We start from the raw sequence: 25,538 nt of genomic DNA, 5'->3' as shown, positions 1-25,538 counted from the left end.
CGAAATATACAATTTCTAAGAATGTGATTTTCTCAGTGAGTCATTAATTATGAAGAAAAGCAGGCACTCTCTGGCTTTAATGTAAAAGAGCCAAAAATCACACTCATTAGCGAGGCTAATCTCAGCTTGCGATTCTACTCTTAAAGTTTTTTGTTCACATTAAAGTGGACTTGGACAATGGAGCCTCAGAGCAGGAGCACTAACTGGCAGTCTTCCCTTGCAATATCTGCTATCAAATAAGTTTGATGGAAATTGATCTAAAGTAGTTGGCCTTGAAATTACACATGTAGATACTAGTACAAATGCTCAAAATCATCGAATCATACAGCACAGGAAGCTGCCATTCAGCCCATTATGGCTGTGCTGGCTCATTGAAAGAGTTATCAATTAGTCCTATTCTTTCACTCTTTGCCCATACCCCTGCAAATCTTTCCTTTACAAGTGTTTATCCAGTTCCCTTCTGATTGTTATTGTTCCCTTGTTATTGTTCCCTTGTTATTGAATCTGTTTTCAGAGTAAACAACAAACCCTCCACTTTCACCCACCTCACCCACACCTTCATCCCAAACAACACTGTTTAATCCATTATATCAAAATTGAGTTAACTGAAATTGTGGATATTCTTTCCCCACTGTTTAGGTCTGAATTATTGGTAAATTTTCTCCCTGGTTTCATGGTGAAATCTTGAGTGTTGTGGTTCCACAGGAGGACAGTTTAAACTACTACTCCCATGATGTACACCTTTCCCACAGATCCAGTACTTTTCCACATCAGTTGGGGATACCCATCTCCCAAGGATCAGGTGAAGTTTCCAAATTGAACCACAGGTTCCAGAAAGAGGAGTAGAAACACTTCTTAAACCGACTTCTAACATCAAATACCCTATATTCTGAGCACACTAAGTGATTTCCCCATCTACATCTCGTTTCCAAATTAATCTATAGCCTTGCCCCTCCCTATCTCCGTCATCTCCACCAGTCCTACAACCCTCCACGATATCTGCGCTCATCTAATTCTGGCCTCTTGAGCATCCCTGATTTTAATCAATCCACCATTGGTGGCTGTGCCTTCAGCTGCCTAGGCCCTAAGCTCTCAAATTCCCTCCCTGCACCTCACCACATCTCTACCTTGCTTTCGTCCTTTAAAACACTCATACCTCTTTGACCAAGCTTTTGGTCATCGAACGGGTGTCATATTTTATTTATTAATTTATTTTTATTTTTTATTATAAATAAAAATAAATAACTCATTTAACGGGTGTCATATTTTGTTTTATAAAGCCCCTGTGAAGCACCTTGGGACGTTTTATTACATTAAAGGTGCTATACAAATATAAGGTGTTGTTGCTGTTGGTAATGGTACTCCTGTGGTGCTGTTAGGAAAGCAGTTCCAGGATTTTGACCCAGTAACGTTGAAGGAATGGTTATACATGTCCAATCCAGGATGGAGTAATGGCTTGGCAGGGAATTTGGAGGTGTGTGTTCCTATGCACCTGGGAAATGTGAGGAGGCTATAAAATCAAAATTTGCTCCAACCCCTTTCCTCAGAATAAAATAATTGAACTACGTAATTTAACAAACTTCAGAATTTGATGGTTTTAAAATATGATTGGTCAATGCTATCATAATTAATTGATCCCACTTTTATATCTTTTGATCTAAACTGTAAATCATGTTTGTGCTGAAAACATTGGAAAATAGAGTACTTCAACTTTACTTATAAAGAATATCAATAATCTGTAGTGTGTGAAAGGGCAAAACATTTTAGACTGACACTTACCAGTTCACTGGAAAAGGAAAGAGCAATCAGAGCTATACAAGCCCCAGTAATAATCACCAGAAAGAGGACAACAAGTGGAAATTGCTGGCTCATGCAGCAGTAAGTCTCATAGAGCGAGTCTGTACTTTTACGAGCTTCATTTTCACTAATGAAGTATTTCCCCCTGGATGGCATTGTTACAATTCTAAATTTTCCTTCATATGGTAAGATATTGAAAGTACAAAACTTAGAGCATGGCTAATAAGGCCTTCTTGTTAAAACAGTTTTTTACTTCCTGTCTGGGTGAAAAGCACTGTTCTTGGTTCAGTCGCATTCTGCATCCGACGTTTTACTTCCAGCTCAAATACAGTGTAAAAGTGGTGGTGGGGGGGGGGGGGGGGGGGTGGTAGGCGGGAGAGAGGGAGTCACTCTTCCCAGTTTGTTCTGATGCTTTGACCTCCCATGTGCTCTTCATCAATTGTGCTTAGCATAATTCTCGAGTTTGATAGAACGTTGTATTTCCAGTGCTTCTGAATTATCATTGCGAAATAAATTATGTTCCTTACAACATCTGAGAATGGATACGTAATATTTTCTCCAGTGGTATCAGTCCTACAAGGAGTCCAATAAAAGAGAAAGGGATTAAATTGAGTACTTTACATGTGACATCCCACATTGCATGCTTTCAGCAAATTGCTATTCAACCTTTTCTTTGTTAACTGGACATTTACTACTTTGTCTGTTGAACATCTTCCGCACTTATAATTAACTATCTACCCTCCAAGGTTCTATTTACTCTGAAAGCACAAAACAATTTCAATACTCTAAATAAGCAATTAAAATAGTATCTCAACTGTGATAAATTCAGTAAAAACTGTGCGAAGAGACTGCAGGAAATGAGTAACATTTTAATGCAAATTAAAGCTAACATTTACTTCCCATTTTTCCTATTATAGCACAATGGATGATGAACAGCATTATAGTGTTTTTAAATTTCACTGATCTTTAACACAGACTACAGCTGTAATGTATTTCTGTTGTTTTATATGGCACAGCACAGTTATAAAGGCCTGTTTTCTATACAGACATTTACACTGCTTCAGTAAGGTTGCACTAATATCCCAATTTATAATACCAACTGTAACATTTATACCAAAACAATCTTACAAAACTACTGTGCAGAGAAAGAGAGATTAAAGCATTTCTCTCCCTCCCAAGGTACAACGGTCTAACATCTTAAAGTAATACTAGAGATTAAAATACATTTTAATGCTTTGCTTTTTTGGAGGGCAGAGACTGAGAGAAACATATGTTACTGCTTACAGCTTTTGTTACCAGAAGTTCCATGGTAACGGCAAAGAGTAGAGAGCAATGTATGTTTAGAGTGGAGGGATACATTTAAGGAGCTATGACCAACACTTTACGAATGGATGTTTGAATGAACTTCTTTTAGCACTCCGGAGACTTTTGTATTATAACTGTAGCACGAAGAATAGGATTCCTGAAAAAAGCCCTATTAAGGACAACAACTTGGTCACAGCATTTTCACTACTAAATTGCCATCACCATGGCAGCTTCAGTCCACTTCATGGGGAATAATGTACTGCAACAATATCTGTACTCAAGCCAAAACAACAAAAAACAGTTAATTTAACCACCATGTAAATACTGTTCTATTAATTATTTAAGATTCTAGAGGAACTACTCTCACAATAGATCAGTCTTGAGATAACAGGAGGAGTCCTAGCTTTCCTTCACTACAGGGAATAAAGAATGCTGAATTTTAAGTACTGAATATAGAATTTGACCTACGAGTGAGAACACTAAATAACTCAAGTGGGAAACTACAATTTGTGTAGTTACCCCCAGTACAATATACAAAACCTAGCTTATATCACAAAAATATGTCAAATATATTAATACAAAATTTACATTGCACAAACATGAATGGCTACTTACTATGATCTCACCTACATGGATATTCAAAAGTGATCCCACATCCAGACTGACCACCTGATAAGAATAACGTTCATACCAGTTAGTTGTACAAAACAACGGCAACATACTAGCTCTGTCAACAGGTACAGAGTGGATAACCACAGCAACGGGTACCAAAATAACTATAGATATGCTTCCTATGGCATGAGCAGCATATTAGCCTGGACACAGTGAATCAAATAAACACTTAGAAAAAGGTCTGGGGGTTGGGAGCGGGAGAGTTCGTACGGGGAGGGGTTAAAAAAAGAGTAATTGTAACCCTGTTAGGCTAGAAAGGGGCAACTTCATGTCGGATGCCCATTTTACAGCCCAATTTGACTCTCCATTAACTTGAACCTGCCCTTTTTCCGCTTAGCAGGCTACTCCTGTCCCCCAAGGATCTCGCCTTGCCCCTATTTCTCATCTATATACTGCCTCTCAGCAACATCATTCAAAAACACCGTATCAGCCTTCACACACACACTGATGACATCCAGTTCGACCTCACCACTGTTAGCACTGGATGAGCAGACGTTTCGTCCACTTAAATATTGTGGCCCCGCCACAAACTCTGTTCCCTGCATTGTAACAGTGACGACACTTCAGAAGTACATCATTGGCTGTAAAGCGCTTTGGGACTTCCTGTGGTCACGAAAGGTGCTATATAAATGTAAGTCCCTAGCCACTGGCTCCACCCTTCTACCTTGCCACTGTATGAGGATGAACCAGTCTCTGAAGAGCTAAGATTCCAGCCACATATCCTCTTCATCACCAAGACCACCTACTTCCACCTCCATATCATCCATCTCCAAGCCTTATTCAGTTCATCTGCTGATCTAAACGCTCATCAATGCTTTTGTTACAAACATACGAATTAGGAGCAGGAACAGGCCACTTGGCCCTTCGAGCCTACTTTGCCATTCAATAAGTTCATGGATGAACTTATTACTCCACATTTCCACCTACCCCCAATAACCTTCCATCCCCTTGCTTATCAAGAATCTATCTACCTCTGCCTTAAAAATATTCAAAGACTCCACTTCCACCATCTTTTGAGGAAGAGAATTCCAAAGACTCACGACCCTCAGAGAAAAAATTTCTCCTAATTTCTGTCTTAAATGGGCGACCCCTTATTTTTAAACAGTGACCCCTAGTTCTAGATTCACCTGCAGACTATTTATTTATTTAGAGATACAGCACTGAAACAGACCCTTCAGCCCACCGAGTCTGTGCCGACCAACAACCACCCATTTATACTAAACCTACATTAATCCCATATTCCCTACCACATCCCCACCATTCTCCTACCACCTACCTACACTAGGGGCAATTTACAATAGCCAATTTACCTATCAACCTGCAAGTCTTTGGCTGTGGGAGGAAACCGGAGCACCCGGCGGAAACCCACGCGGTCACAGGGAGAACTTGCAAACTCCGCACAGGCAGAACCCAGAACTGAACCTGGGTCGCTGGAGCTGTGGGGCGGCAGTGCTAACCACTGCGCCATTGTGCCGCCTATTGGCACCATTCCAATTCTTTCTTGGCTGATCACCCAACTTGTACCTTCTGTAACTGAGCTCATCTAAAACTCTGTTGCCTGTATCCTAATTCAGACAAGTCCTGTTCACCCATCACCCTGTGCTTGCTTACACTGGCTCTCAAACCAGTAACACCTCAATTTTAAAACTGTCATCCTTGTTTTCAAATTCCTCCACGATGTCACACCTCCTTATTGCTGTAACCTCCTCCAATTGTACACTGCCCGAGAATTCTGTACTCTAATTCTGGCCTCTTGTGCATCCCCAATTTTCATCACTCCACCATTGGCACCTATACCTTCAGCTGCCAAGGCCCATAAGCTCTGGAATTCCCACCATAAACCACTTCACCTCTCTCTCCTCTTTTAAAATCTACCTCTTTCACCAAAGCTTTTGGTCATCTGTCCCAATATATCCTTAGGTAGCTTGGTGTCAATTTTTGTTTGATCATTGCTCCTGTGCAGTACCTTTGGATGTTTTACTTGTTAAAGGCACTATATAAATGGAAGTTGTTAGGTTGAAATTACCCTTTTAATGTCTGAAAGCATATGACAGAAATATTTTTAAGCTATCTGTTCAATGTAAGTAAACAATTCAACCATACTGGAACCAAAACATAATAAAAGGCCAGTTAATACTATAATTTGCTACAAAATATTCAACTATAATATACTGTTTATAAATAGAATGCTGCATAGGGAGTTAAGTATAATTGTTACACTTGTGAAGATAACCTGCATAACTCATACTTTGTCACTCACTAATTATTCGTCATTCACCAATTATTTTCTTTATGGAACAATAGAGAGCTACTTCCTTCACAATATTTTTAATACTACTCATGAACTCGAGGTGATTTCACCCCTCTACCCATTTGACGTATCAGAAACCCTTAGATGATAGTTACAAATTGGGGCAAGTACATTTTGGTGATCTTTCAAAAGCCAGTTTAAATTTCTAGCCTTGCAAGTTATTACATTAGTTAACATTTCCAATGTATATATAATGTATGTATATATATACTTATATAGATATACATACATACACACACATTTTTAACTGCAGCTGCAGCAGAAACAGCAACAGTAACATACTCTCTATTTCAGCAGTCTCCCTCAATATGCAAAATATGAACTGAAGTGCAGAACACTTCCGTTTTCTCCCTTTGTTCCTGGGGAAGTCACTGCCCCATTTTAAAATAGGAGTTACAGCTTGAAATTCAACCAAACTCTGTTGCAAACTATTAAAATTTACTATAATAAAAACAGAAAATGCTGGAAGTACTCAGCTGATCAGGCAGCATCTTTGGAGAGAAACAGTGTTAACATTTCAGGTTGATGAATTTTCATCAAAACTGGGAAAAGTTGGAAATGTAATTAGATTTAAGCAAGTGGAAGAGGCGAGGTTGGGATAAAGAATAAAAAGGAAGGTCTGTGATAGGGTCAAAGACAGGTACAAGGTCAAGCAGAGTGGTAATGGGACAAATAAAGAAACAAAAGATATGTCTAGAATGGCAGAATGAACAACTGCCATTCCGAAAGCAAAAGAAAATAAAATGAAACCAAAACCAGCAAAGAAAAGGAATCAAAACAGGAACATAGAATTTATGAGTAGGAGTAGGCTATTTGGCCCTTCGGGCCTGCTCCTTCATACGATAAGCTCATGGTTGATCATGTTGTGGTCTCAACTCCACTTTCCTGTCTGCCCCCCATAACCCTTGACCCCTTGTCTATCAACCATCTATCTAACTCAGCCTTGAATAAATTCAATGATCCAGCCTCCACTGCTTTCTGGGGAAGAGAATTCCACAGACTAACGACCCTTTGAGAAAAAAAAAATTCTCATCTCCATCTTCAAAGGGAGACCTCGTATTCTTAAACTGTGTCCCTTAGTTCCGGTCTCCCCACAGAGGAAACACCCTCCCAGCATCCACTCTATCAAGTCCCCTCAGAACCATATGTTTCAGTAAGATCAACTCTCATTCTTCTAAACTCTAATGGGTATTGGCCCAACCTGTTCAACCTTTCCTCATAAGATAAGCCCTTTATCCCGGAATTAGTCAATGAACCTTCTTTGAACTGCTTCTAACGCAATTATATCCTTTTTCAAATAAGGAGACCAAAACTGTACACAGTACTACAAATGTGGTCTCACCAAGGCCCTGTACAGCTGCAGTAAAACTTCCCTTTTATACTCAATTCCCCTTGCAATAAATGCCAACGTTCCATTTTCCTTCCTAATCACTTGCTGTACCTACATACTACGTTCTGAAATTGTTGAATCCAATGGCGAGTCCAGAAGGTTGTAAAGTGCCTTATCAAAAGATGAGGTGCTGTTCCTCAACCTTGCGTTGAGCTTCATTGGAACATTGCAGGAGGCTAAGGACTGAGAGGTCAAAGTGGGCTTTGAGATAGAATGAATCAGTGGTCTCTCATGCCTTCCACCCCATTACAGACCTTCCCTTTTATTCTTTTTCCCACCTTCCTCAAAACCTGCTACATCTCTAACTTTTCCCAGTTCTGATGAAAGGTCATCGACCTGAAAGATTAACTCAGTTTCTCTCTCCACAATGTTACGACTAGGTGAGAAGGGGTCCAGGGGTTCCCTCTCAGACTTTGCCTGATTTAACCGTTACAGCGTTTAATTTTAGAAACACCATGTTTTTAGCTCCCCTTTCAGTGAATCCTTGTTCACTGCTCCAATTGTAAGGCAAATAAATCAGACAGGTTTCCTTAGATTTATACAAGAAAGGTGGAAGTTTACTAATCTTAAACTCTAATCCAGTTAACGACGACGAATATGCAATGCGACCAAACTAGCATGCATACACGATAAACACACACACAGATAGAGACAGAAACAGTAGAAAGAATAAAGGGGAACAGTTTGAGGCAATATCTGTCAGTTATTTACTGTCCTTTGAGTTCAATGTGGAGTCTTTGGTTGCCGGTAAATCCTGCTGTTCATTGGGGCCCAGTTCACGCTTCAACTTGTTTCGATGTAGGAGTCTTTACTCTCTTGAGGTTTACGTGTCTTCCGTGGCTCCAGTGGCTTTGGGGAAGGTGAAGGAGGGCCAGCCAGGAGAAAGGCTTGCTTGTTCCAGCTTCAGTTGCGAAACTGCCTTCTGTATTCTTTTCTGTGTGGCACAAAATAAAAACCCAATTTGGCCAACAGGTCAGTCAAATGACTAACTGGTTTAACCACTTCTGCGTTTGTGGATTGTATTGTCTTAGCAGGCCCTGAAATGTGCTTCCTTACACCTTCAGTGTCTGGTGATCAAAATCCATTTGGGTTAATTGGAGCAAGGAATAGTCCTTTGTCTTCACAAGCAGCGTCTCTTAGTATGCAAATGTCCTTCCAGCCCAGTGTCTGGTGATCTTCAAACAAGTCCTTTCTTCACTCCAGCAACAGTTTAACATCAATGTTCATATGACAAAATTAATATGCCTCATTCTTGGCAGGTGGGGGTTTGCATGACAACAAATACTGCCTGACCTGAGTATTTCCAGAATTTTCTATTTTTATTTCCACAATATTTTGTTTTTGTATTACATTGTACTGTTTTGAATGGGGAGTGATAGCTGTTCCGATAACAACCTTATAGAAAATAGGCCCCACAGTTGAATAATGCAAATGAGAGAGTGTGGTATAAATTTTATCTTCACAAATCGCATGTGTAACTTAAATCTATTTCATAAACACAGAAATTTTGAAAAAGGATGAAAGTAAAGCGCTCTGCTCAATTCTTTCATTTGAAGAGCACAGAAGTGAACTGGCTCAAGTGTAGGAATTCAGTTAAGATAACCAAGTGAAACAGATTGCTTTTTAAACAACTTTTCCCCAATTCCCTCTCCTGTTCAAAACACATGTCCAACGGGAATACAGTTCTGTAGGAGCTGGTAGCACCCCAATGCCTTACTTAGGTGGTCAGTCATCATCAGTGAGTTTACTTAATAGAAGTTGGCAGGCTATTCATGCATTGGGGCATCACAGGTGTTCGAATTCTGCTCTCAGCTGATGTCCACATATATACACTTTACAGCAGCAGTCAATGGATAGTGATCAGGAACCAGTGTGCTGACTTATTTTCCTTACTTCCTCACTCCTGTGGAACTGTACTTCAGCATGACATGTGTCTTTAGCAAAGGAGTGGAACAAACCGTAAAAAGCAAATTACATCACTTGGATATATAAAACAGATTTCGACACTTGTTTACTCCTGTGGTCTTAAAATAAGCAGGGATACTGCTCAAGAAACTCAAGACTTGTGGAGTCCACAGATGCATTAATGAGCAAGATCAAGACTTCATTACTTTTGCCAAAGATCAGCATTATTATAGGCTGGCGGCTACACTTTCATGGAATAAAAGCCTTTACAATTCATATAGGCAATGCACAGCTCTGCATACAGGGGCTGAAATGGCAGACTTATGCAGCATATAGTCAGCCATGTTTGAGACACCCTGGGGAGCCTGTAATTCAAGTCAAGACTGATTCGTCAAGGCAGCTGATGTAGCTGCTTCGAGATCACTATATCATTCCATATGGTATGACTGATAACCATTCTACCTGTGGCAACAGCATCACCATACTTGTGCTCTGTTCATACTCTACAGCAATGGCTACACTTCTGAAGTGCAGTCGTGCTTGAGGATGCCCCACAGGTCATGAAAGAAGCAATATAAATGCAAGTCTTTCTTGTATTCATTTATCATTCTTGTAAGGATGCTAAGAGCCGCAGCTGCAGAAAATACTTCCGGTATCCCAAAGCCTTCCTTTAACTCGGCCCTCCCCTTCAAATAAGAACGGCATAGATCATCATCTTAAAATGAAGGCATCTTGTTTCAGGAAAGCGGGCATTTACCCGCATTATTCTAAGTTGGTAGCTTTATACTAGCTCCACTTTTATGGAATAGAAGCCTATAGGTACGCCACAGCAATGCACACAGGGGTTAAAATGGCAACATGATACAATTGCTGACCCCCCACCCACGGTCTTTTGGAAAACCTGCAGATGTATAGAATTATGCTGCCCAACCCTGCTATTGTTGCTGACCTTTGGCAAAAGTAATGAAGTTTTGGCCTTGCTCAATAATGCATCTGTGAACAAAGAGCTCCAGAAGACGTGAGTTTCCATGGTTATCTGAAGTGTTAACTTGTTAATTAATCTGGTGTCAGCACATGCAATCACAAACATCATTGTTTAGGGTTGACTACCCATTCAATATTGATGAATGGCTGTTGGATCTAAAATGATTATCAGAAATGTAGCCATTTATTGCCTTTTGTTTCTGTAAACTTCAAAGGAGGTTAGATTATATTTCTAAGGGACGTCTGTTTTACCTGGGGATCAGAAGAGAGTTCCAATCCAGTAGTTCGTAGCCAACAAGCTCTCTGTTTTTCCAAACTTTCAGTTCAACGTCATAGAGTCAGTCATTACGGCACGGAAGGAGTCCATCTGGCCCTTCGAGTCCATGCCAGCTCTCTGTACAGTCACCCAATCAGTCACATTCCCCTATTCTATCCCCGTAGCCCTGCAAGTTTACTTCCCTCAAGTGCCCATTCAATTTCTTTTTGAAATAATTCATCGTCTCCACTTGCACCACCCTCGTAGGCAGTGAGTTCCAGGTCACTACCACTCACTGTGTATAAAGGTTCTCTCTCACATCCCCCTGAACCTCTTGCCTATATACATATTATGAGCTCTATTTATGGTCCTTGGGTTTCACTATTATTGACCTAAATATTGGGCCGAATGTGCCATTCTTATCAAATAATGGAGAACATTAGGTCTGCTAATGGGAGCAACTGATGACACTGCACTCAAGGTATCCAGCATGAAGGCTCTGAATAGGTGATAGAATTACCTTGAAGTGCAGTTACTGATATTTCAGCAAACACAGCAGCTAATTTACACAAAATCATACAAACAGCAATGAGGTGAATGACATGTTGATCTTTTTGTTTTGGTATTGTGTTGGTTGAGTATATGGAGAACTCTTTGCTCTTTTTCAAAATAATAACATGGGATCTTTAACAAAGCCCTGAACAGACAGGTGTCAAATAATTTTGTCTCATCCAAAGGCCAGCACTCAAGTGTCAACCTGGATTATGTGCTAGAGTTATGAAGTAGGACTGGAACGCATAGCCTGCCTCAGAGGCAAGAGTGCGACCAACTGAGCCAAACTGATACATCAGGCGCAAATAAACACTAATACAAAAGCAAAACACTGCGGATGCTGGAAACCTGAAACTAAAACATAAAATGCTGGAAATACTCAGCAGGTCAGGCAGCATTTTTCTTGAACGGAGGCCCAACCAGTCCCCATCTACCACCACCCTCTGCCTGCCTGAACTTGTTTTCACATTGAACAACTTCTCCTTCAACTCCACTCGCTTCTTCCAAATAAAAGGTGTTGCTATGGGTACCTGCATGGGTCTTAGCTATGCCTGCCTTTTTGTGGAATATGTGGAACATCCCTTGTCCTCAGGCCCCCTCCCTCAGCTCTTCTTCTGGTACACTGATGACTGTATTGGTACCAATACCCCCTCTCATGCTGAACTGGAAAATTTCAAATCGATTTTGTTTCCAATTTCCACCCTTTATTCACCTTTACATGGTCAATCTCCAACTCTTCCTTTCCCTTCTCTGTCTCCATTTCTGGGGATAGGCTATCTACAAATATTCACTATAAGCCCAAGGATTCCCACATCTACCTAGGCTACACTTCCTCACACCACACTTCCTAAAAGTACTCGATTCCATTCTCACAGTTTCTCAGTCTCCGTCGCATCTGTTTGGACGATGAAACCTTAAATGATAGCGCTTCCGATATGTCTTCCTTTTTTCTCAACTGAGGATTCTCCCCCATTGTGGTTGACAGGGTCCTCAACTTTGTCCAATCTCTGTCATGCACCTCTGCTCCCAACCCTTCCCATCCCTCCAAGAACCATGATAGGGTTCCCCTGTCCTCACCTTCCACCCCACCAGCCTCCACATTCAACAGATCATCCTCCGTGATTTCTGCCACCTCCAGCATTCCGAAGGGACCGCTCCCTCCATGACACCCTTGTCCACTCCTCAGTCACACTCAACACCCCCTCCCTATCCTATGGCACCTTTCCATTCAAGCACAGGAGATGCAACACCTGTCCTTTTACCTCCCTTCTCACCGTACAGAGGCCCCAAACACTCCTTCCAAGTGAAATAGCCATTTACTTGTAATTCTTTCAATTTAATACACCGTATTCACTCCTCACAATGTGGTCTCCTCTACATTGGGAAGACTAAACACAGACTGGGTGACCGCTTTGCGGAAGACCTCCACTCTGTTCGCAAACATGACCCTGAGCTTCCTGCTGCTTGGCATTTCAATTCTCCAGCTTGCTCCCTTTTCTGTCCTTGGTCTGCTCTAGAGTTCTAATGAAGCTCAAGGCAAGCTCGAGGAACAGCACCTCATCTTTCAACTGGGCACTTTACAGCCTTCCAGACTCAACGTTGAGTTCAAAATTTTGATCATAATCTCTGCCCCCACTTTTTTCTTTTTCATTTTTTTTTGCTGGTTCTTTTTCTTTCTTAATCTCTTCACTTTGTGTTTGGACAGCTGCTGTCCTGCCATTTACATCTGGTCCAGACACATCTTTTGTTTCTTTACTTGTCCCATTACCACTCCCCCTGGTCTTGCATCTTGAAATCTTTTGTTATTTAATCTTTCCAGCACTCCACCCTATCACAGACCTTCCCTTTTGTTCTTCTTCACCCCCTCTCCCCTTTCACTTGCTAAAAACCTGTTATATTTCTAACTTATGCCAGTTCTGACGAAAGTTTACGCAGGCCTGAAACGTTAACTCTGTTTCTCTCTCCACAGATGCTGCCTGACCTGCTGAGTGCAAATAAACATTGGCCTGGAATTTCTGCTAGCACAATTTAAATGAAATCAGCTGAACCAGTACTAAAGATCATGGAATTTCAAGCACAAATTACATACAATGCAAATGGAATTTCTGTGATCTTTTGGGCCTGTTTAAAAACATCAGGCTAGAAGCTGGCCCTGCCCACAAAACTGGTCATGTCCCCAAATAGAAAAATTCACAAATGCAAGTTTCCGCCAATTGTGCCTGTTTGCAGGCCTTTGAGACAGCTCTTAAAATTAAGCATTTTTTTTTAGCCGCAAAGACATTTATAGGCTTGTTTTAAAATCTTTAGAATTTTATTTAATGCACTAAAAAAGTGACATCAATATAACTGGAAAATTTTTCTGTATAGTTATTTTGAAGCAATTTGAAGATATTTAAATTCGGGTAAGTCACAAGTGCTGGACTAAACATGTTAAAAATACTTATTTTTGTGATAAACCCATTTCAGCTGTATTAAATCAAACTGCACCAAGTTATCTTAAATATATCAAGGATTTTTTTCAAAGCAAAAAATTGTTGAAAATTACATTCTAAACCACTACCCAATTGTGCTGGTTTGTAGCAGATTTTAAGTTCGGTGATCGGCAAATAAGTTTGTGTGGAAACTTGAGGGAAAGAAAACTTCTCAAAACTAGCACAAATTTGGGAGCAATTTGTGCCTGGATCACCAATTGTACCTCAAGTGGAAACTCCAGGCCATGATATTTATCCTGTACACTCAGAAAGCAGCATTCTTTATGTTGATTATACCAAGATAATCAGATTTCCATCTCTCACTCACACAAACAAGAAATGCTGGATTCACTCAGCAGGTCTGGCAGCATCTGTGGAAAGAGAAGCAGAGTTAACGTTTCGGGTCAGTGACCCTTCTTCGGAACTGAACTCTGTGAGTTCAGTTCCGAAGAAGGGTCACTGACCCGAAACTTTAACTCTGCTTCTCTTTCCACAGATGCTGCCAGACCTGCTGAGTGAATCCAGCATTTCTTGTTTTTGTTTCAGATTTCCAGCATCCGCAGTATTTTGCTTTTATCCATCTCTCACTGTTGGTCTCCACATTTGATGCCTGATGAATGGTAGAAAAGTGGATATACGTCAATCATTAAAGCAAAAGAAAGAACTTGCATTTATTTAGCACAATATCGCATTTGCAGAACTGTAAAGTTCTTCGAAACTAGTCAAGTTCTCTTCAAGTGGTGCCAACTGTGTAACAGCCCCGACAATCAAATTTTTCTGCAGCACCTGTGGAAGAGCCTGTCACTCTAGAAATGGCCTTTATAGCCACTCCAGGTGCTGCTCCACACACCACTGACCACCTCCAGGCGCTTACCCATTGTCTCTCGAGATAAGGAGGCCAAAGAAGCAAGGTGTTGTAATGTATTATGTAGACAAAAGACAGCAACCAGTTACGCAAAGCAAAGTCATTTAAATGGCAAATGAGTGAATGAGCAATTAACTTGTTTCTTTTTGGTGGTGATGAGTGAGAGAGAATTTTAACCCAGATCCTGTTCTTCAAATAGTGCCAGGGAATCTTGAGTGTTCAGCTCAACAGGCAGGAGGGGCTTTTGTTTAGTGTTTTATCTGAAAGACTGCATTCTGACTGTGCAACAGTACTGAATTATCAGCCTAGATTTTAAGCTCAAATGCTGAAATGGGGCCTGAACCCAAAGGCAAAACTAATACGAGTTGAACCAAACTGATGATAAAAACACAAACCAGAATATATTTATTGAAATAAAAACAAGAAATGCTGGAATCACTCAGCAGGTCTGGCAGCATCTGTGGAAAGAGATTGATATAGTCCAACTGTTTCACACACTCTATAAATTAACTCTCATTGAATTTTGCAAGTTTCTTGCTCCCACCCCTCTCAAAAGAGCTATGCAGCTAAATTATTAATCCTTTCAAAACTGTACAACATTGATATTACAACATAAATCAGCCTGTTTTTTTTCAAAAACTTTATATACCCAGCTGTAATATACATTTCTAGTGTAAATGTCAATTGGACAATTTACTTCCTCTAAATTTGCCTTCCAGTATCAGATCGTACAGTTAATGATCATAATCAAGCACTGTGACAGTACAGACATTAATAATATTCAAATATATATTCATTGTAAACAGAATAAAGGCCATGAAAATGCATCAAATCTTCTGCTTTTATAGTGGACTCCAATCCTATTTTTAACCCAGATACCAAGATGTAATACAGTGGCTTAAGCCTCATGCACAGACAATTTAGAAGAATTGGAACAGAATTGCCATCCATTAAGTATTGAAGAATGAATATTGAAGGATACATGACATTTAGGAAGGACTGGAAGCTAGGAAAACGTGGAGGGGTGGCACAATAGAGAGGGATGACCCAAGTTCAGGAAACCAGGATGTAGATGCGATTTGGGTCGAGAGCGGTTTGGGTCAAGATGAGAAATGATAAAAGCCAGAAGTCACGTGCGGGAGTGGTGTACAGGCCCCAGTTCCAGAGATAAAAAGAAGGAATCACTGTTAAAATCAGACCTTTTCCAACAAATGTTTTTGTTTTGCATGGGCTGTGGGGGTGGACGGCCTATCACCAAGTGATCTTCCTGAGGGCGGGACAGGCCGAAGATGGCCTTCTGGCCTAGAGGCCAATTCAGGCCCTTAAGTGGCCTATCAACGGCCAATTAAGGGCCTCTTCCCTCCGCTGCTGGGATCTTACCAGCAGCGGGAGGAGCCTCCGCCACACAGGGAGGATGCCTTGTAACACGGGCTTGGAGAGGGTGATGAAGTCCCTCCTTTGTGGGCAATCTGTGGCTTATGGAGGATCCCTGCCGGGAACCAGTTTACCTCCCAGGAACCCATCCCCTTGGCCTGCACGACCACCAACACCACCCCCCCACCCAACACACCAGGGTCCTCTGGAATGGCCCTGGCAATCCTGCTACACTTACCTGAGGTTCGGGTTTCCAGCACTAGCTCCCAGTGGCGCTGATGACACTGCTGAGCTGCCGGCCCTCTGATTGGCTGGCAGCTCTTGGAGGCAGGATCCCCATCTTCAAAGGGATGGGGATCTGGCGCCGGATGCTTATGCTTGAAAACACCAGAGGATCGCTCCAGGTGGTGGGTGGGGGGTGTTGAGGCACGTAGAGGCAGAGGCGGGCTTGGGTTGTTTTCACTGGAGCAGAGAAGACTGAAGGGTGACCTGATCGAGGTGTACAAGATTATGAGGGGCATTGACAGGGTGGATAGGGAGAAGCTTTTCCCCTTAGTTGAAGGGTCAGTTACGAGGGGTCACAAGTTTAAGGTGAGGGGCGGGAGGTTTAAGGGGGATTTGAGGAAGAACTTTTTTACCCAGAGGGCGGTGACGGTCTGGAATGCCCTGCCTGGGAGGGTGGTAGAGGCGGGTTGCCTCACATCCTTTAAAAAGTACCTGGATGAGCACTTGGCATGTCATAACATTCAAGGCTATGGGCCAAGTAATGGCAAATGGGATTAGGTAGACAGGACAGGTGTTCTAATGCATCGGTGCAGACCCGATAGGCTGAAGGGCCTCTTCTGCACTGTATTATTCTGTGATTCTCGGCCTGGCACTGGGAGCCCCATCTCCAACACAAAATCCAGCCTACAGGAACAGGAAGAGGCCATTCAGCCCCTCGAGCCTGTTCCACCATTCAACATGATCATGGCTGATCTGTATCTTAACTCCATCCACCCACCTTGCCTCCATATTTTTTTAAACCCTTATCTAGCAAAAGTCTCTGTCTCAGATTTAAAGTGGGGAGCAAGCACATTATGCTATGGACGCCATCTAGCTACATTATTCACGTCACTCTTTTCTGATATTTGAAAGAGATGGCCACGATGAAGTGAACATCTTATTCTCTGCAATAGATGTAATCACACTCTTCGGAATACTTAATGGATAATGTGAAAAGGCTGCATAAGTAGAAATGTTGTCTTCTGTGCGACTTAACCATGCAGATAATTGAACTAGCATCTACAGCTTTCTGTGGGTCTTTTTATTAGACTGCTTGTCTGATATCCAGTACTGGGTGAGCAGAAATGTCCTCCAATGAAATATTGGAAAGACTGAAGCCATTGTCTTTGGTCTCCGCAACAAACTCTGTTGCCTACCCACAGATATCAACCCTCTCCCTGGCAACTGTCCACAACTTTGGTGTTATTTGACTCCCGAGATGAGTTTCCAACCACATATCTGCACTATCACTATGATCATTTATTTCCAAGTCTGCAACATTGCCCAATTCCATCCCACCTCAGCTTCTCTGCTGCTGAAACCCTCATCCCTACCTTTGTTACCTCTAGACTTGCCTATTCCAACCCATTCCTGGCTGGCATCCCACTCTCTACCCTCCATAAACTTGAGGTCATTCAAAAGCCTACTGCTAATGTCCGGACTCGCACCAAGTCCCATTCACTCATGACCCCTGTGCTCGCTGACCTGCAAGGGCTCCTAATTAAGCAATGCCTTGATTTTAAAATTTTCATCCTCATCTTCACCCATCCCTATTTCTATAATTTCCTCCAGACCCAAACTCTCAAAGATATCAGCGTTCCTCTACTTCTGGCCTCTTGAACATCCTTGATTTTAATCGCTATGACATTGGTAGCCGTGCCTTCAGCTGCCTAGGTCCTAAGCTCTGGAATTCCCTCCCTAAATCTCTCTTTTCTCCTTTAAGACACTCCTTAAAACCCAACTCTTTGGCTAGGCTTATGTTATCCTCCCTAATATCTTACGTGGCTCAGTGTCAAATTTGCTTTATAACAACCCTATGAAGTGCATTGGGACATCTAATCCATTAAAGGCATTATATAAATACAAGGTGTTGTTGTTGCTGTTGATGAGAGTTCCACATTTCAACCATCCTTTGCATTTCCTAACTTCTCCCTTGAATGACCTGGCTCTGATTTTAAGGTTATGTCCCCTTGTACTAGACAACCACACCAGCAGAAAAGTTTCTATGGACCGTATCAATTGCTTTCAAAATCCAAAAACCTCAATCAAATCACCCCGTAATCTTATACACGAGGAAACACAAGAATAGTTTATGTAATCTCTGCTGATAACATAACCCTTGCAGCCCTGGTAACTTTTTGGTGAATCTGCCCTGCATTCTTTTCCAGGCCAATATATCCTTTCTAAGGTGTGGTTCCCAGAACTGTACATACTACACCAGATATGGTCTATCCAGAGCTTTGTATAGCTATAGCGAAACTTCTTCACTTTTATATTTTAACCCTCTTGTTGTTATAAAGGCTAACAATCAATTAACCTTTCTGATTATTTTTTGTACCCGAGTACTACACTTAAGCGATTTGTGCACATGGACCCCTAAATCTCTTTGGATCTCCACTTTTTGGTGCAAAATGGATGGTCTCATACCCACCTGTATTGAATCCTGCCTGACACAATTTCGCCTCAATCTAACTCTCAGTAAAATGTTATGCTCCCGTCTATACTTATTATACTACCAATCTTTGTGGCATTGCTAAATATACTTATATAGTTCTGTATTCTAATAAAAACAGAAAACCCTTTATCAGAACTTTGTCAGATCCTTCATCAGGAGGGTCATCTACCTGAAACTTTAACTCTGTTTCTTTCTTCACAGATGCTGCCAGGCGTGCTAAGTATTTCCAGAATTTTCTGCTTCTATTTCAGATTTCCAGCATAGGCAGTGCTTTTCTCTGGCTCTCTATTGTGTTATCTAAGCCATTAGTAAATATAGTGCAGAGTTGAGGCTGAAGAACAGATCGATGTGGGACACCACTTGTCACTTTCTTCCTAGTCAGTGGTAGCTCAATGGGTAGCGCTCTACTGAGTCAGGAGGTTGTGAGCCAACTGCCACTCAGAGTCTTGAGTACATAATCTAGGCAGACACATCAGCACAGTACTGAGGGATTACTGCATTGTTGGAAGTGCCTTTTTAAGGATGAAGCACCAAACCAAGGCTCTGTCTGACCCCTCAGGTGGACGTAAAAGATCCCATGGCACTATTTCGAAGAAGAGCGGGGAGTTCTCCCAGTGTCCTGACCAATAGTTATCCCTCAAGAAGCATCATTAGAAACAGATTATCTGATCATTATCACATTATTGCCACATTTCTCTACATTACAACACAACACTGATTATACTTCAAAAGTGCTTCATTGACTGTAAAGTATATCAAGACATCCTGAGGTCATGTAGACTTTCTTTTCTTCTCTTCCAATTCAAGTACATACCTATTATGTATCTTTCAACCTTGTTACTATTTACCCAACATATCTTTTACTCATTTGTTTCACAAATTCTTCTATCTTATTGTACTTGCCAATCTTGCTCGCAAGACATCAAGAGTGCATTGTTCTATGGAAATTTCCATAAAACAGAGATCTTTGTCATGAAATATATTCAAATGACAAGAACAACCATACAACTGATGTAACAAACAAAACAAATTTATAGCGTCTTTCATAACCTCAGGATATTCCAAAGTGCTTTCCAGCCCTTCTAAAGTGTAGCCACTGTTGTATACAGAAAAACACAGCTGCCAATTTGCACACAAGGTCCCTCAAACATCAATGTGATGACATGCAGATAATCTTGATTTTTAGTAACATTGATTGAGGAATAAACATTGACTAGGTCAAAGAAATATCATATGTAGTATATATGTGAATAAGAAAAAGTACTTTGCAACTTCTGACAAGTGGGTTATGTGGTTGTACATCACTTAATATTGCTTTAGAAGACATTACACACGCAGTTTAATTTGAATGTAGTCCAATTTTACTAAAACACCTCTATTTGGTTTATAGTATAAAATATACTTCCAGAAATCCCATTTACATTCTCATTCTTGCTAGTACAGTTCCAATTTTTAAACTGTAAACTAATTTCACGAACGAGAAAAAAGCTGCCAAAACACACAGCTGTGGTTAATTGTATACTAACTGTGTTTATTTGTGTGCTGGCGGTGGGCCTTAATTGGTGGGTCACTTGAATCCCTATAAATAGATACAGATTGAAACTGTAGTTGGTGGGTTAGAAGGCATATGCTTGTAACGTATAACTCTAGGTTAATGCAGAAATGTGTAAAGATTGGCTCCAGTTCTACCCTTCACCAACTGGCTGTCTGGAATATAACAGCTGCTCTCAGTCCATCAAGTTTGAAGTCTTCCAGTTCCTCCCACATCATAACTGAAATAGTTTTTTGGAGCACTTCTTGGAAACCTTTTGCTTCTATCTGACCGGTCAGATGTGCAACAGCTGTACACATGCATATTAGCAAACTTCTTTTTTTGTTTTAAATTGGACCAGTTTTATTCTATCAGACACAGAAAAATGCACCAATACAAAAGAATAAATACTCCAACAGCAGAAAGAACCCCTGAAATACACAAGAGGCAATTTGCAGATATGCTATTTTGACCACCATCACTGACATTGCTTTAGTCATTCATAGCACCAAGAAAGCAAAGTCAATGTGACCTCTTAGAGTCATAGAATTATACAGCATAGAAACAGGCATTTTGGCCCATCGTGTCTGTGCCGGCCATCAAGCACCTATCTATTCTAATCCCATTTCCCAGCACTTGGCCCGTGGCCTTGTATGCTGTGGCATTTCAAGTGCTCATCTAAATACTTCTTAAATGTTGTGAGGGTTCCTGCCTCTACCACCCCTTCAGACAGTGTATTCCAGATTCCAACCACCCTCTGGGTGAAATATTTTTCTTCAAATCCCCTCTAAACCTCCTGACCCTTACCTTAAATCTATTCCCCCTGGTTATTGATCTCTCCACTAAGGGAAAACGTTTCTTCCTATCTATCCTATCAATGCCCCTCATAATTTTGTACATCTCACTCAGGCCCCCCCTCAACCTTCTCTGGTCCAAGGAAAATAACCCTAGCCTATCCAGTCTCTCTTCATTGCTGAAATGCTCCAGTCCAGGCAACTTCCTGGTGAATCTCCTCTGCACCCTCTTCAGTGCATTCAAATCCTTCCAATAGTGCGGTGACCAGAACTGTACACAGTACTCCAGCTATGGCCTAACTAGCGTTTTATACAGCTCCATCATAACCTCCCTGCTCTTATATTCTATGCCTCGGCTAATAAAGGCAAGTATCCCATATGCCTTCCCAACCACCTTATCTACCTGTGCTACTGCCTTCGGTGATCTATGGACAAGTACACCAAGGTCCCTCTGGCCCTCTGTACTTCCTAGGGTCCTACCATCCACTGTATTTTCCCTTGCCTTGTTAGTCCTCCAAAAATGCATCACCTCACACTTCTCAGGATTAAATTCCATTTGTCACTGCTCTGCCCATCTATATCATCCTGTAATCTAAGGCTTTCCTCCTCACTATTTACGACACCACCAATTTTTGTGTCATCTGTGAACTTACTGATCATACCTCCTATATTCACGTCTAAATCATTACTGTACACTACAAACAGCAAGGGTCCCAGCACCGATCCCTGCGGTACACCACTGGTCACAGGCTTCCACTCGCAAAAACAACCCTCGATCATTACCCTCTGCCTCTTGCCACTAAGCCAATTTTGGATCCAATTTGCCAAATTGCCCTGGATCCCATGAGCTCTTACCTTCTTAACCAATCTCCCATGTGGGACCTTATCAAAAGCCTTACTGAAATCAATGTAGACTATATCAACAGCCTTACCCTCATCTACGCATCTAGTCACCTTCTCGAAAAATTCAATCAAGTTAGTTAGACACGATCTCCCCCTGACAAAGCTATGCTGACTATCCTTGATTAATCCCTACCTCTCCAAGTGGAGATTAATTCTGTCCCTCAGAAATTTTTCCTACCACTGATGTTAAACTCACTGGCCTGTAATTACCTGGTTTATCCCTGCTACCCTTCTTGAATAATGGTATAACATTCGCTGTCTTCCAGTCCTCTGGTACCTCTCCTGTGGCCAGAGAGGATCTGAAAATTTGTGTCAAAGCCCCTGCTATCTCCTCCCTTGCCTCATATAGCAGCCTGGGATCCATCTCATCTGGGCCTGGGGACTTATCCACTTTTAAGCCTGCTAAAACAGCTAATACTCCCTCCCTTTCAATGCTAATTTGTTGAAGTATATCACAATCCCCCTCCCTGATCTCTACACCTACATCATCCTTCTCCATTGTGAACACAGATGAAAAGTAATCATTTAAAACCTCACCTACGTCCTCCAGCACCACACACAGATTGCCACTTTCGTCCCTAATGGGCCCTACTCTTTCCCTGGTTATCCTCTTGCCCTTAATATACTTAAAAAACGCCTTGGGATTTTCCTTTATCTTGTCCGCCAGTGTTTTTTTCATGTTCCCTCTTCGCTATCCTAATTACTTTTGTTAAGTACTCCCCTAGACTTTCTATACTCCTCTAGGGCCTCTGCTGTTTTCAGCACTTCGAATCTGCCACAAACCTCCTTTTTTTTCTTTATCCAATACTCTATATCCCTTGACCTCCAGGATTCCCTGGACTTGTTGGTCCTACCCTTTACCTTTACGGGAACATGTTGGCCCTGAACTCTCACTATTTCCTTTTTGAATGACTCCCACTGGTCTGATGTAGACTTTCCTACAAGTAGCTGCTCCCAGTCCACTTTGGCCAGATCCTGTTTTATCATATTGAAATCGGCCTTCCCCCAATTCAGTACTTTTATTTCCAATTCCTCCATGTCCTTTTCCATAGCTACCTTAAATCTTACAGAGTTATGGTCACTATACCTGAAATGCTCCCCCACTGACACTTCTACCACTTGTCCGGCTTCATTCCCTAGGATTCGGTCCAGTACCGCCGCTTCTCTTGTAGGACTTTCTACGTGCTGGCTCAAAAAGTTCTCCTGTATGCACTTTAAGAATTCCGCCCCCTTTAACCCTTTTGCACAAAGACTATCCGAGTTGATATTAGGTAAGTTGAAATCCCCTACCATTATTAGCCTATTATTTTTATACCTCTCTGAGATTTGCCTACATATCTGCTCCACATCTCTCTCTGACTGTTTGGAGACCTGTAGTACACTCCCAGCCAAGTGATTGCCCCCTTTTTCTTTTTAAGTTCTACCCATGTGGCCTCATTTGAGGAACCTTCTAAGATATCATCCCTCCTTACTGCAGTAATTGATTCCTTGATTAACAGTGCAATGCCATCTCCTCTTTTACATCCTCCCGTCACGCCTGAAGATTCTATATCCTGGAATATAGAGCAACCAGTCCTTCCCCTCCCTTGGCCATGTCTCTGTGATAGCAATGTCATATTCCCATGTGTTAATCAATGCCCTCAGTAAGACTCCTTGCGTTAAAATAGATGCAATCTAGCCTTGTATTATTCGCTTGTATCTTAACAGATGCTCTGTCTTCCAGACTAACTCACTTTCTCTTCTATATTTGACTGTGCATCACCCCTTACTATACCTCCACTCTGTATCCCATCCCCTGCCAAATTAGTTTAAACTCCCCCCCACCCCCCAACAGCACAAGCAAACCTCCCAGAAAGGATGTTGGTACCGTTCCGGTTCAGGTGCAACCCGTCCAACTTGTCCCACCTTCAACAGAAACAGACCCAGTAATCCAGGAAACTAAAGCACTCCCTCCTGCACCATCTCTTCAGCCACGCATTCATCTGCTCTATCCTCCTATTCCTATACTCACTAGCACATGGCACCAGGAGTAATCCAGAGATTACAACTTTTGAGGTCCTGCTTTTTAATCTGCTACCTAACTCCCTAAATTCTTGTTGCAGGACCTCATCCCTCTTTCTGCCTCTGTCGTTGGTACCAATGTGTACCACCACCTCTGACTGTTCACCCTCCCCCTTCAGAATGTCCTGCAGTCACTGTGTGACATCCTTGACCCTAGCACCAGGAAGGCATCATAGCATCCTGGAGTCATGTTTGCGGCCACAGAAATGCCTATCTGTACCCCTTACGATAGAATCCCTTCTCACCATAGCTCTCCCACTCTTCTTCCTCCCCTCTTGTGCAGCTGAGCCACCTATGGTGCCATGAACTTGGCTCTTGCTGCTTTCCCCTGAGCCATCTTCCCCAACAATATCCAAAGCAGTATATTTGTTAGAGAGGGGGGATGGCCACAGAGGACTCCTGCACTACCTGCCTTCCTGTACTCTGCCTGATGGTGACCCATTCCCTTCCTGCCTTTGCAGCATTTGCCTGCGGTGTGACCACCTCACTACACGTGCTATCCACGATGATCTCAGCATCGCGGATGCTCCACAGTGAATCCACCCGCAGCTCCAGCTCCATAATGCGGGTAGCCAGTAGCTGCAGATGGATACACATCCGACACACATGGTCGTCAGGGACACTGGAAGCATCCCTGATTGCCCACATAGCGCAGGAGGAGCATATCACGGGTGCGAGCTTTCCTGCCATGACTTACCTTTAGATTAGTTAGTTACTCCCTTTAACTAAAAAATGCTAATTACGCTAGGGGCCGTGTTCTACTCAAAACACTACCCATTACAATCTAAAGTCCTTAATAAATTACACTAATTTAAAAAAACACTTTAGTAGCACTAACCTTATCATTTATATGGTAGGTTTTGAGGTTTTTTCCCCCAAAAAAACCTCCCCCTATTCCGCTTCCGCTACCTTTTGGAAACTCACAATTTGATTTTGGTTGATTCTACTGAAATGGCATACCATTCAAATGATTATTGATGATCATACAAATGCAAAATCATGAATTGCTTCAGGGACCCATCAGTGAAGCATGAGGCTCCATACCACACCTCCCTCCTTTGCAGGACACTAAAACAGGCTTATCCATATCATAGGGCTTATTAACATAAAAACATCATTGGAAAGATCTATTATAGTTTAAAACAAGCCACGTGTAGCAAATCAATATTGACCACAAGGTATGTTTCCTGCCCTGCTCCCCCTTTATGGATTCTGGAAAGCTTGACAGATATAAAGAAGTATGAACTAAACCTAATTGTTGATATAGTTTCAATACTAATTTAATTAACGACAACCAATTAGTGTTACACAGATTAAAAAAACATTTAACATAGAATGAGTTGTTTCCAAGCTTACGACTTGATGCAGATGTGAAATACCTCTCTATTGATTCTTGAGTTTCTTATAAAATGAAGATATCAAAATGTAAATACAAAATGCATTTAAACTAAATGTAAATGTGTGACTCAGATCGATTTCTTCTCGGTTAATATTACTACCCAAACCAACTTTGAAACCTGGAACTCAGAACCTGAACACCCTGAACTTATCATATTCTGCTCCACTTCCATGACCATGTTTCCTCCCATGTTTAAGTATTGCTCCTATTACGTACGTGTATTCTCAATCAGGATCATCTGTTCTCCCA

At 41.7% G+C, this 25,538-nt stretch overlaps 1 protein-coding gene across 2 annotated transcripts in view; it reads right to left on the bottom strand.

The window, feature by feature from the left end:
• adcy7 (adenylate cyclase 7) overlaps positions 1 to 25,538 on the bottom strand; it is a 176,863-nt gene that overhangs the window by 73,722 nt on the left and 77,603 nt on the right. The window contains exons 2-3 of one of the 2 annotated variants that reach the window (XM_068049414.1): positions 3,718 to 3,771; positions 1,780 to 2,370 (exon numbers count right to left, since the gene is read on the bottom strand). In XM_068049414.1, coding sequence (XP_067905515.1) covers positions 1,780 to 1,953 — 174 coding nt within the window. In that variant the 5' untranslated portion in view covers positions 1,954 to 2,370; positions 3,718 to 3,771. The remainder of the gene's footprint in view (positions 1 to 1,779; positions 2,371 to 3,717; positions 3,772 to 25,538) is intronic. The other variant, XM_068049415.1, reaches the window with a different exon arrangement.

Source organism: Heterodontus francisci, chromosome 17 (assembly GCF_036365525.1).
Source record: "Heterodontus francisci isolate sHetFra1 chromosome 17, sHetFra1.hap1, whole genome shotgun sequence".
Lineage (NCBI taxonomy): Eukaryota > Metazoa > Chordata > Chondrichthyes > Heterodontiformes > Heterodontidae > Heterodontus > Heterodontus francisci.
Note: the sequence above shows the minus strand (reverse complement) of the source record. Positions and strands in the feature narration are given on the sequence as shown.